Source organism: Chanodichthys erythropterus, chromosome 9, assembly GCF_024489055.1.
Source record: "Chanodichthys erythropterus isolate Z2021 chromosome 9, ASM2448905v1, whole genome shotgun sequence".
Lineage (NCBI taxonomy): Eukaryota > Metazoa > Chordata > Actinopteri > Cypriniformes > Xenocyprididae > Chanodichthys > Chanodichthys erythropterus.
Genome location: NC_090229.1, coordinates 33128298 through 33142023, shown reverse-complemented (window position 1 = coordinate 33142023; position 13726 = coordinate 33128298). Strand labels below are relative to the sequence as shown.

Genomic DNA, 13726 nt, shown 5'->3' with positions numbered 1-13726 from the left:
CAAAGTCACCTACATTTTGGATGCGCTGCATGGGGGTAAGCAGATAAACATCAAATTTTTATTTTTGGGTGAACTGTCCCTTTAAAAACACCACATAGACATAAATTGGAAGAGTTAAAGTAATGTAAAAACATATGTTGTCATAATGTATTGATTAGTGTTGACTTGAAGCATCATAGCATAGATGGAACACACATACTAATAAAGCATATATTAAATATTTTACTATAAAATGTATGTTTATTTGCAATAATTATTATTCTGATTCATTTGCCCTGGCATAAAATGTCAAACTGTATGCTACTACACATAACTATACAATATACTATAAATACACTGTTTATAATGGATCCTCATTTTTTTCACTGCAGTTACAACACTAATACAGCAAATATTATTCACTTGGTACCAACACAAGGACTAAGTAAACGTAATGAGGGAGTGTACACAATAAAAATGCAAAAGAATTGTTGCATTAGCTTATTTTAATAAACTGAAGAGCAGTAAAAATCATGTTGAGTGAATGTCATTTGTTTGAGGTCTGAATCAGTATGAACAGTTTATTACAACTTGATCATATTACGTTTTTGGTAAATGTGTTTAATTTTGCATATTTTACACAATATAATTGTTCTTGTCTCAAACATAAGTATATTAAGTTGCTTGTAAGTGTATTGTTTCAGTTTTCAATAGAGCATTTTCCCTTTTTTTTCAGAGACATCTAAGTAGCACAAGTATAATGCAATTGTTATACCTGAGAACACCAAAAAAAGCCTATCAGAGTAGACAAACTTGTGCGATACGTTTCTTGTGCAAATAAACTCAATGCAGTCTGCGACTGGGTTTCATATTGTTAGCAGAAAGACTGTGAATTCAGACATCACCAATTAACAAGCACCATTGTGTCTCTGAGTAGAGACTGTCTAAAAAATCGTTACTTAAGTTACTAAAAGTTACCTAAGATAAAAGCATCAGCTGAATGACAAACTAAGTCAGAGAAATTCCACATTTATTTCCTTTTAAACATTATAGGACATTATTCACTAGACTTAAGCCATGTTGATTGCACACAACAAACAGGACACAGAGACATACTAATATCATCTGCATGTAATTTGAGCACAACGGTGATGGCCTGATATTATTAAGAAAAGAAAAGAGACTTTAGTCTCTGTCAGTGATGCTCAGAGATTTCAAATAAATACAAGCAATATTCCATCTTCCCAGTATTTTTACTATAACCAGGTGTCAGATTAATTTCCAAATAAGATCTTACTGTGAATGATTCGACTTCTCCAATCATTTTGTCCCCTTAAATCTCACCCAAACACAATCGACTGCAAGCTCGCATTCATTTTTAAAGGGATAGTTCACCCAAAAATGAAAATTGTCCTTATTTACTCACCCTCAGATTGTTCCAAACCTTTATGAGTTTCTTTCTTCGACTGAACACAAAAGAAGATATTTTGGAAGAATATGGGTAACCAAACATTTGATGGGCCCCAATGACTTCTATAGGGCCCATCAACTTGCCAACTTTCTTCAAAGTATCTTCTTTTATGTTCAGCAGAAGAAAGAAATTCATACAGGTTTGGAACAACTTGAGGTTGAGTAAATGATTTTCATTTTTGGGTGAACTATCGCTTTAAGTGCAACGTCCAAATCTCAAAATCCAATGAACAACCAATGAGTAGAACCACCAAGTACCACCCATTTTATTTTTCGATAACCCATTTAGCTTGGATGTACGTTACAAAAGGGATGCACGTACTGTTGCTACTTCCATTTCATCATGATTAAAAAATATTTTAGTTGAATTCACATAAAATCAATGGAGGTTTGAACATGTTTAGGAGTTGCATATTTGATTTTTCCCCATTAAAATTGTATTATTGTGCTTGTTTATAAGCTAGAAGAATGAATTAATACAAAGCTTGTTTGGATCCTTCATAATTGATGATATTTTATCATTATTTTGCACATGACTTGGCACTTCTAATATAATAGTCTTCATATTTTAACCATCATTACATAATCCTCAACAAAAATCAGCTAATGTTCATTATTAAATTCACACAGAAAAATGGAAAAACATTTCTTATATACATTGCTACATCCTGAGAGGACATCCAGAGATAGAGCCATATTTAATGTTTCTGCACACTGGATTAGGCTTCAGACAGTAACATCATCCTGTTGAAATAACAAATAAAGTGTAAATATGCATGTTTAAGGTGGAAAATACATTTGATGTGATTTCTTAGTGCAAAATTTGTTAATATTTAAGTTAATAACATAATTTGTGGATTTTAAAACAATCTCTACCAAGGGATGTGAACGGGAAAGTTTTATCTTAAGTTTAATGGCATTTAACACTCATATTTTACACCTGTTATATTTTCTCCATTCAGTGGTTCTATTATCTCATTCGCTAAGCTAATTATTAAATGCGGACCAATACACAGAATGCAGGCATTAGTATTGACAGCGTCAGTTAAATAAAAAAGAATGTTGTTCACTCTGTGAAAAATTATTTGATTCATCTGAGTTGAATTTTCATACGGAAGAGGATTTGGGTCAAGCAATAATAAAAAAAATAAAAACCATCTTGAGATTAAAGTTGTTAAATTTAGAGAAAAAAAGTCGAGATAAAATATCGAGAAAAAACGTGTTAAATTTCAAGAAAAAACGTGTTAAATTTCAAGAAAAAAGTCGAGATAAATGTTGAGAATAAACTCGTTAAATTACTTAACATTTTATCTAAACTTTTTTCTCGAAATTTAACGAGTTTATTCTCAACATTTTATCTCGACATTTTTCTTGAAATTTAACAAGTTTTTTCTAACAACTTTAATCTCGAGATGGTTTTATTTTTTTAGTATTGCTTGGCCCTAATCCTATTTTCAAACCCAAAACAAGCAATTTAGTTTTTTTTCCCCCCCATATACTGTCAGGAACACATATTTGAAGTACACTGTATGATAAACATGTTTCATACTGAGACACATTTTTAAGTGTTAGTTCACCCAAAAATGAAAATTCTTTCAATTCAATGTCTTTAGTACCTTTCTGGACCTTGAAAGTGGTGGTTAAAATGTTGTCTATGGACAAGCCTTGGATTTCATCAAAAATATCTTAATTTGTGTTCTAAAGATGAACGAAGGTCTTACGGGTATGGAACGACATGAGGGGGAGTAATTAATGACAAAATTTCTTTTTTGGGTGAACTAACCCTGTAAGACAACTCAGATGAAGCACTCACCTTAGTGATGAGTAACTACTGCTAAAGTTTCACTGTAGGGCCCCAGATTACGTAAACCTTTATAATAAATGTGAATGAATGTCACAATGAAAGAGGGGTGTCTAACTCTTGATTGTTAATTTAATCAAAAAACAACAGAATTCAAACAAATCAAACACTGCAAAAAAGAAAAAAAAGATCACTTTTGTTCACTCTAACGTGGGAAAAAAGCTTTGAGACCCACACGGCAAACAATGCAGAACATTAACAATAAGAAGCAAATAATAAATGGACAAAAAAGATTTTTCTGTGAGCTACTGTTACTTAGGTATTCATAACTGTTGGCAGAGTTTTAACGGAGTATGCGGCTCAGGGTGTATAATATCAGTGCATATTCAGCAGTGATATGAATTATACATTAGACCATGTGAAACTGAATTTGCCTACTACTTAAACATTTACAAGAGTAATACATGTTTAATAATAAGCAAGTAGTGCTTTTTAAATCGTCCCATCTCACTCTAGTTTTAAATTCAGGTGATTAAATGTCAGTCACAGTCACACACACTTACTTTATGTACTTTTATAGATTGCTCCAATAAATTTTCATATATCACAAAAAGAAGCCTGTTTTTTTTGTAATTCCCATTACTGTCAGTTGATTCTTTTTAGATTCTCCAAAAAAACAAACAAAAACAACATTTAATAGAGTGCAACAGTCGAGTTCTGGAAATAAAAACTCCATATGAAAAAAAGATTTGTAACAATAACTGATAAACCTTTAAAGACAGACCTACCGTGAGTTCTGAGGATGTTAATTGATGGTATATGCTTTTGTTGAAGACATTCATGCACATTATTTCAATTGGTTTTAAAATAATTGTGTTTAAAGGTGCCATCGAACGTTTTTTACAAGATGTAATATAAGTCTAAGGTGTCCCCTGAATGTGTCTGTGAAGTTTCAGCTCAAAATACCCCATAGATTTTTTTTTAAATAAATTTTTTTAACTGCCTATTTTGGGGCATCATTAAATATGAGCCGATTTATGCTGTGCGGCCCCTTTAAATCTCATGCTCTCCGCCTACGGAGCTCGTGCTTGCCTTAAACAGTGCCTAAACAAAGTTTACACAGCTAATATAACCCTCAAATGGATCTTTACAAAGTATTCGGCATGCATGCGTCGGATTATGTGAGTATTGTATACTGTTTTATTGTTTACATTGAGTTGTGTTTATGAATTATACAGACTACAAGTGTTTAAAAATGAAAATAGCGACGGCTCTTGTCTCCGTGAACACAGTAAGAAACGATGGTAATTTTAACCACATTTAACAGTACATTAGCAACATGCTAACGAAACATTTAGAAAGACAGTTTACAAATATCACTAAAAATATCATGTTATCATGGATCATGTCAGTTATTATTGCTCCATCTGCCATTTTTCGCTATTGTTCTTGCTTGCTTACCTAGTCTGATGATTCGGCTGTGCTGCTCCAGACGTTAATGCCTGCCCTTGTGTAATGCCTTTCATAATGTTGGGAACATGGGCTGGCATATGCAAATATTCGGGGCGTACACCCCGACTGCTACGTAACAGTCGGTGTTATGTTGAGATTCGCCTGTTCTTCGGAGGTCTTTTAAACAAATGAGATTTATATAAGGAGGAGGAAACAATGGTGTTTGAAACTCACTGTATGTCATTTCCATGTACTGAACTCTTGTTATTCAACTATGTCAACATAAATTCAATTTTTCATTCAAGGGCACCTTTAAAGTGATATTGCACACAAAAATTAAAATGATCCCCTGATTTACTCACCTTCAAGTCAGGTGTATATAACTATCTTCTATCAGACAAACACAATTGGAGATATATTTAAAAATATCCTTATTTCTCCAAGATGGTGAATGGTAGCCCAAATTTTGAAGACGAAAAAAATCCATATGACTCCATGGGGTTAATAAAGGCCTTCTGAATCGATGTGTTTGTGTAAGACAAATATCCTTATCTAAAACTTTTTAAAGTAAAGTAACGAGTTTCTGACATGACAGCCATACGCATTCAACGTACTTCCAGAAAAGTGTTAACTTCTGTGACGTAGTACACAATGACATGACGTACTACATGTTATAGCGTAGCATGTAGTGTAGAAGGTCAATGCATTGTGTACTACACTTTTTGGACGTACATGCTGGAAGCTCGTTATTTTACTTTATAAAGTTTTAAATAAGGATATTTGTTTTACATGAATGCATCGATTCACTTCAGAAGGCCTTTATTAAGCCCTGCCTGTAGCCGTATGGATTATGGATGGATGCATTTTTTTGTTCAAAATGCGGGCTCCCATTCACTACTACCATTATAAACCTTGGAAGAATAAGGATATTTTTAAATATATCTCCGATTGTGCTTGTCAGAAAGAAGATCGAGGGTGAGTAAATCATGGAATAATTTTCATTTTTGGGCTAACTATCCCTTTAACAGCTGAATTTGTGGTAAAAAAAAACAAAAAAAAAAAACATAAAATTTCACCAGAGAGTCACTTTATAAATCGCACATAATAAAGCTGGCAGGGAACACACCCTCCCATGAATGACTGAAAATGACGTAATCAAGACTGTCTCGCTATGCTGTCAAAATACTTAAATATTGTGTATATACATATATGTTTCTATAAATATAATATCACTAACATTAAATGAATAGTTTTCCATTTCTCCATATCTTTTAATTTATGTCATTCACAATGCTTCATGGGATTGTCTTGTTCATGGCTTTAAAAAAAAAATAAAAAAATCCCTATGCATGGAAAAAAAATGAATGGAAAAATTTCTTCCAGAACCAACACGACTGAAAAAATGTAGATGTAAATTTAGCCAGCTTTATGTTGGCAGTTTATGTCTATCAACAATTTCACTAAAATGGCCATCACTATTGAGATTTTCTGGGATGGTGGATGTATGTGATGAATGAAAAAAGCTGATGCATTTATTTGGTCATGTTTCCCAAAGAAGTAACAGCTTCACTTCACCAAACCAACAAGATAAGTTTAAAATGCACTTTCATTCAGAAAAATCATGAGACCCCTACGTGAAAAACAAACAAACAAACAAAAAAAAAAACCATGGTCAACACATGGTAAAAAAACAAAAAAGACTTTGCAGAAAGCAGATTTTAAAGAAACAAAACCCCTTAAACCAACTTGGAAGAAGAAAGACTTGAAGGCACCAGTGAAAAGTTTACTCACAAATTTAAGACTAAATAAAATTCAAATCCTCACCTGCTGTCCAGTCAAAAAAAATATTAATTAAATACTCAAAAACGATTTTTTTTTTTTTGAGCTGTAAAACTACATATAAAAGATGGGAAAGTCTGCTGAAAATCATGAGATAAATTACATTCAAAAATTGTTCTTCAAATGGTTCGAATGGTTATTCTGCAAAGCAGAATAGCATTCCATGTATAGATATATAAAAAAATAAATATCTTTTTCTTTGACACAAATCAGTTCCAATTGTGTCAGACTGAATGAGGGAAAAAACAAAGCTCACCAAATAGTGTCTTTAGAGCACTGGTGCTTTCAGCTCATCAAAAAGTTCATAGAGAGAGAACACCCAAACTGAAGATTGCAGACAACTATTTCCAGCACACCCGACCCTCCAATTACAGCAGATTGAAAGTTTGATGGGTTACCCAAAGCAATTATTGTCACTTAGTTTCCAGAGGTAAAAATATCTTGCAAGGCAGAATTTGAGATTTGCACAAAATGAGAGCAAGAGGAAAAAGGAGAGGAGATTCACATACACCACAATTACCACCCCCAAAAATGGCTTGTCTTCACGTCGCCGTCTATACCTTACTCCTGAAGAGCGGCTTGGCTCCAGGCCCACAGTACTCATTGTAGATGAGTTTGAAGAGGAAGAGGTGGAAAAGCGTGATGAGGGATGCCACACTGAACCAGAAGAGGAAGGGCAGGCCTGGGTACTGTTTGGCCATGTGGTCCTCGTGAGCCAAGATGGCCTTGACGTGCATCGTGTGTCTCAGGTCTTGCAGGTGAGTAAGATCAGTGGAGATGTAAAGCAGAGGCGTGATGGGCTGGGTGACCATCACAGGAAACATGTGACCTCGCAGCTCTGAGGTCAGCTCCACGGGCTCGTTCATGCAGCCTGCCTCGCAAGCGTACAGCTTCACGGGTTTCTCCTGAGGCTTGACGGACACATGCAGGAAAGGTTTGCCTTCGGCGTCCTGCAATACGGCCAGGTTGATAAGGTCTTTATTGTAATGGATTCCCCTCAAAGAGTAGCTGTTGTGAAGAACATCTGGGTCTGCCTGGAACTGAAGGTGGTTTTCTGTGAACTGCAGACCTCCAAAACTAAGGACCATGCCTTGCATCATACCATGAGTGCCTGCTGCAACGAGTACTTTGCATCCTCTTTTCTGGAAAGTCAAGTTCCAGAGATTCACAAGCTGCAGGATCTGAGCTACGTTTGTCAGACGCTCTGGCCACAGGTTCTCAGCATGCATGGTGGCGTGGCCGCTGAAGCAGTGGTCGGCGTAATTCAGACTGGACTCCAGGCGTTCGTGCTCTTCTGCTGTGAGACTCTGATCTAGTATGGGTGCTGTGGAGGTCGACAGAATGTAGTATAGGGTGTTGTTGACTGTACGACTGGATGGAGTATGGGCGTCTGTGATCTTTCTGATTTCCACACCTGTAAAGCAGCAAAAGACTATGAAACATTTCCTTTTAGCTTCTTAAAGCAAGTGAACCCATGAATAGAAACCCTAAATGGGTCATATCATACTTATTTTACTTTTTCCCAGAGGTCCACCAATGTATTTTTTATATTTAGGCAAATTCACCAATCCATTAAAATTTTTCCCACACCATTTTTTAAATTAAACTGTACAATTCAAGCTTCATGCATGAAAAAGGCACTTAAAGGCCTGCTGAAGTGTTTGGAACGCGCAGCAATTTTTCAATGTGTTGACGTAATTTCAACTGAAACAGGAAGACAGGGCAATATTTCGAACATCCCTGCCCCTTTTTAAAAAATGGCCAATAGCGTTTTGTTTATATCACAGCTTGGCCAGAGCTGTTAAACTCAGTTTCCTTTCCTTTTAATATATAACAGTTTATCCTCATAATCCTCTATATCACTTTAAAATACAGCATTCTGTGCTGAATTCAAATGGGTCCTATACCGTTTTGTGGTCTGTGCCGACTCACGGATATGATCCTCTCTGTGCTCTCGTGTCCCTGGGCCAGAGCCGACTGTGCTGCTTGCGCTGAGGCAGTTCACGTTATACTAACGCGAAAACGGACTTCATTTGCGTCAATGGAAAGCTTATTTACACTGTCTGAATCATTCTCTATATAGTGCACTATGTGCCATTCACCATGTAGAAACTAGTAAATGTGTGAACAAATGACTCATTTCAGCCACAGCTTCAGTGTTTGTTGATAGTGTAGGAGGGGGAGGGACTTCAGATTCTAGAGAGCATTAGATTGGACAGAAGATTAAAAGCTAAAAAAACTTAAATTTTGATTTCAGGGGGACCCTAGCGATTGGGGGGCGTGGCCCGATTCAAGGATTGAGAATCGTGATAACCAATGAGAGCAAGCAAGCTTCAACAACCGGTTGTTGCATGCTTTTATAGCTGAAACTCGGCAGCCACAAACATGCCACAAAAGTGGAGTATTGAGACAGAAGACCACCCATTTACTTTTTTCTCCTTTGTTTAACAAAACTCACACCAGGAGAACCAGCTGACAACATCAGTCATCCTCCATTTGTTTTTCTTCTAGTCACGTTTGATCTCATGAGTCTCCATGAGATCTCGTCTCACTGTGAAAATTTTAATACAGTCTACAGGTGTGTGGTCTCACGGTCTGGACGAATCCTAATAGTATGTGTATTCGGAGGGTACAGGTCGACCGATATTGGATTTTACAGATACCGATAACTAGGTTGGACCATATTTGCAGATAACCGATTAATAAGCCGATAGTTTTTAAAATGTGCAGGGCAGTTGGACATAGTGGTGTTTTAGAGGTAAAAAAAAAAAAATGATATAAATACTGTTCGGTTTCTCGCACAAACCGATCGTTTCGTGTCTTAGGACATCAATGTGTCGTCACGAGCCGCAGGGTTTAATTTGGATTTGTCTGTGCATGTTTATTTTTTGACTCTTATAGACGAAGTTCCCACTGACATGCATTATATGACTGACAGACGTCAACGGTTGGAGTTAAAAATCATAATTTGTGTTCTACTGACCAAACAAAGTCACCTACATCTTGGATGCCCTGGGGGTAAGCAGACAAACATGAAATTTTCCTTTTTGGGTGAACTGTCCCTTTAAATTACACTCAATGATGTTTTTATTATAAATAAAGTTTAAAATTACATAATCATATTTCTACTGCAATTTGTTTTTTTGAAATATAAACATTTAAATTGCGGCCGCCATAACGGATTTATTCAAACATGCATTAAATATTGAAGAACATTAAAAATAATAATGAATATGTAATGGTGCATAGCTATATTTATCAGAATGTTTCTTTCTAGAGTACACTTTTCTAGCTGACTAATGAGTTTATGGTCACTGAATATTTTTCTGAGGTAAATGTGACGTTACGTGACATTGTTTACAAGCTGTTTTATTGATGTATTTCCGAGGTTGAAAAACTGATTGAGCTATTTATTACACGAGACATGATACAGATTTCGGTAAGTTGTACTGTATATTTTAACATACCTTCAGATGTTTAGACGTGTTTATTTCGCGCTGTAACTGGTATTAAAGCGGAGGAGAGGATGTTCACATGCGCTCGTGCTGCCGCTTCTCTTTAACTGAGGTGCTACAGCGATCTTTCACGCCACATTAAACAGCGCCAAAATGGTATTTATTTTTGGAATCTCATTATAAGATGGACGTCATTTGAAATCTGAGACTTTGCTTCATATCAAAAGTAACAAAGCACAAAGATTATTGCGATATATTGGATGGGAGGCGCTACATATTCTGCTCATTTATCAACTGAAAACAGACTAGACTAAACGATTCTTGGGATTTAAGAATCAATATTGGTTCGTAAAAATGAGAATCAATTAAAATCAAGAAATCAATATTTTTTACCCAGCCCTTTTAGTTACTGTTGCTATGTCCAACAAGCCATGCCGCTATCATGCCACACATCATGTTCTCACAGTGAAAAATACATCGCGGAACAAAGAGGACACTGACAACGTATTGACAGACAAGACAGAGCAGGTTACTTATGACATGAAACAAATTCTTAAATTTCAACAATAAATGCCGTTTTTTTTTACTCTTTAATGTGTTGTGACGGATCACTGTCACTCAGATCAAGCAGCTCATGAACTGATCATCTCTTCTTACTAGTTAATTTATATCATCAAATAAACATGAATGAACCATATTTTAACCACAGAAAGATGCCAATACACATAACCACCAACGTTAATCTACTAACTCTCCTGACTGCTTTGTCGGACAAAATAGCATTATGATTGGTTAGATCGCCTGTCAATCAAACTCCCGGCGAAGGGTCAATTGCTGCGATCTCATGTGAGTGACCGGTTGCTGGAGGGGCGGGGTTATTGTACCGCCCTTGCGCACATCATCTGAGAAGAGATGACATTGCAAGGGGAGGAGAAGTTATTTTGATTAAAGATTATGACAAGTGCACATGAATGAAAAATATCATTTATGCTAAATGATCCATAAAATATTCCACAAAAAATATGAATTGTCAATTTTGATTTCATGGTGCCTTTAAGCTCAACAGATCAGACATGCATCTCAGATCTCATCAGCTTTTCCTTCATCTGTTCCTCAAAATATAATCAAATGTGTTGTTGTTTCTAAACAGCAGAATTTACTGTCAAAGGACAATCTAAAATAAAACAAGATGCTCGCCAAAGTGGCTGGTAGATAAGGCCAATTTAATTGACACTCGATAATAGGATTTGGCTAGTGGTTTCCAGTTTCCTAAATGAGCTTGACAAGTTTCAAAAGTTTTTTTTTTTTTTTTATTATTTAGAAGGTTGAGTTAAAACTAAAATGTTCTGTTTGTTTTCATAGCATGTTAAACACTTTCAAAAAGATCAAGTAAAATTTGATTTATCATGATATGACCTAAATTTAGGATTTATTCATTCAGAATTCTACAAAGTATCCAATGAACCTGAAATGTATGTACTGATATTATTTACAATGAATAATAATTATGTCAGCAGACAGTGCTCAGTCAACTTGCCAGATATGAAGAGATCCACCCATGCTTGCTGGTGCTCTTGCATTAATTCTTCCACATTAGCTCGCATGAGATCCGTCATCTCTCTTTTGACTCCTTCTCTGAGCTTGCCGAGAGTCTCGTCCAGTTTCCCACCTTCGGTGGGCTCCGAAGTGTGAATCACACTCACCAGGCTTTCTGAGTATTCAGATTTGGGAGGAACCTGGATCTTGGTGCCCAGTCTCTTTGTGGCCACCACCACTAACACAGTGTCCTTCTTTTCCGTGAGCACCTTACCTGTGGAGAACACAAATTCTTTGTCCTCTATCATCTCCACGGTGCTTCTAAATGAAAGTGACTCCATGGCCACGTCAATCGAGACCACATGGTCTGTAGGGTTTGATATGTGAATCCTCTGTAGATAAACATTGGGTCGGCTGCGATGCACAACAAATTCCTCGCGTATGACTATACAGTCATGAGAAGTAGCTGTCAGGAAGCACCGGGAGGACAGCACAGAGCCTTTTCTGTACCACAGCATCATTCCCCGAGCTTCGGAGCGCGTTCCTGGCACCTGCAACCGCACAATCGGGCTGTAGTCTGTTTGGTGAACCGGCGCAGACCCAGGCTGTGAAGATGAAGCTACCCAGAGTTTGTTAGAGTCCACATCCACCAAAAAATGTCCATTACCGACCACAAACGGAACTGATTCTTTGGTTTGGGGGGTAAGAACCACCCCTTCCCCTCTGTCAACCAGCGGCTCCCACCTGTGAAGATCAGTCTGCAAACACACCCCCGCAGCTCCCCCGGTCTCCCTGGATAAGCTTAGAAACTTCAGGAGCCCATCTGAGCTCAAGTACCAGTAGAAAATGAGGAAGAGCAGTAATCCAACCAAAACACGGCGGGCCCAGCTGCTTGAAAGTAAACCAGGCAGCCCCTTTAATCTCTGCTGAAGCCACATGATCTGTCTTTTACTCCAAATGCTCTTGGACGGTTTAAACATAAACTACTGCTGTGTTCTTCAGTTTAGGGTGATCACAATTTATCAGTGACTTCCTGACAGCAGTAAAAGCTGGGAGTGGCTAACAGCTTTGACAGGCATAGTAGTTATAAAGCTAATCTTGAAGATCAAAACGCGCGAAAAAAAGTGTTAGTAATGTCTTCGGACAGACACAGTGCCTCATTCAAAAAGCAAACGTATTTTTCGAATACTTGGTCTTGAACTTATTTTCCGTTAAAATAAATGCAAAACCAACTCCAGACATTTGTTAAACGAGCCACTTCTATCTGCAAAAAGTTTGCATTAATTCCAGTTGCTGTTATCAGGCTAGTCAGCTGACTAGTCAACACATTTCTGCTCACCCATTTCGCGTTCACTCTTCAATATTTACTTTGTCGCGTCGAAGCAATGTTTGCGTCGCGTAATCACGTGTGTCTGCAAGAGTTTATTTCGTCGTTGTTTGTTTGCTGTATTATGTAGCAATGTGTACATGTCATCTCTCAGCCAGCTGACATCTCTGTTGGTGGAAGGAAACCAGGCTGCCGTAAAATTACCGGAAGTGTCGGAGTCCCAGACCTGTCGTAGTTTAAACTGGACTAGCGCCTCAAATCGCTGTTCTGTCATCAGCCGTAGGCGGCCTGTCTTACGTCATTTCAACGTAGCAGTGGAAGACGAAACTGATCCTTGACCAGTATATAATACTGACCTAGAAACTTCTAAACGGCTTTACGGCACTTGTGATGACTGCTGCCTTTTTTTTTTGAGGCAATGGATGCGATTTGTTTTAAAACATGGCATTTTCCAATATAAAGAAATATATACATTGTACATGTATTAATTATGTCGAGTAGCCTTTGTTTAAAACAAAACAAAAATGAACAAAAGTTAAAAAACATGCTGCAAGATTTTAGATACCTATAATTCAGGTTAATTGGGACACTTTTTCTCAGTGATCTCAATGTCAAAAAGTATCCCAATAAACCTGAATTCACTTTTACACTTTGTAATATTCAGAAATTTAAAATTCAGAAATCATTTGAATATATTAAGTGAATATATATATATATATATATATATATATATATATATATATATATATATATATATATATATATATATATATATATATTCAAATGATGAATAAGATCTTTTCTGAGCCAATAAGGGTTAATGGATTTATTGCTGTAATGTATTGTAAAGCCAGATCTTTCTGACTT

At 36.6% G+C, this 13726-nt stretch overlaps 1 protein-coding gene across 5 annotated transcripts; it reads right to left on the bottom strand.

The window, feature by feature from the left end:
- Positions 1 to 237: 237 nt before the first annotated feature.
- On the bottom strand, positions 238 to 13037 carry kiaa2013 (KIAA2013 ortholog). Of its 5 annotated transcripts, XR_010896018.1 has the most exons (4): positions 11534 to 13037; positions 7102 to 7955; positions 4712 to 4879; positions 238 to 2193 (listed from the first exon to the last, which is right to left on the bottom strand). XR_010896018.1 is itself a non-coding variant. In XM_067395375.1 (3 exons), exons 1-2 carry the CDS (start codon positions 12510 to 12512, stop codon positions 7096 to 7098), a joined length of 1839 nt encoding a protein of 612 aa, XP_067251476.1. In that variant the 5' UTR covers positions 12513 to 13037; the 3' UTR covers positions 238 to 2193; positions 7051 to 7095. The 5 variants fall into 5 exon arrangements, 3 of the variants coding, with proteins under 3 accessions (XP_067251476.1, XP_067251475.1, XP_067251474.1); XR_010896019.1 differs by lacking the exon at positions 4712 to 4879 and having other exon boundaries at positions 6798 to 7955; XM_067395375.1 differs by lacking the exon at positions 4712 to 4879 and having other exon boundaries at positions 7051 to 7955.
- Positions 13038 to 13726: the final 689 nt, after the last annotated feature.

Excerpts from the sequence above, each read along its gene's own strand:
- kiaa2013 (XM_067395373.1), bottom strand. The coding sequence starts at position 12,512 with ATGTTTAAACCGTCCAAGAGCATTTGGAGTAAAAGACAGATCATGTGG. Across the intron at positions 7,956-11,533 it reads GGTGGATCTCTTCATATCTG|GTGTGGAAATCAGAAAGATC; the intron begins GCAAGTTGACTG and ends GCTGCTTTACAG. Across the intron at positions 4,880-7,101 it reads AGCCGCTCTTCAGGAGTAAG|ACCTCCGAAGAACAGGCGAA; the intron begins GTATAGACGGCG and ends TTTGTTTAAAAG.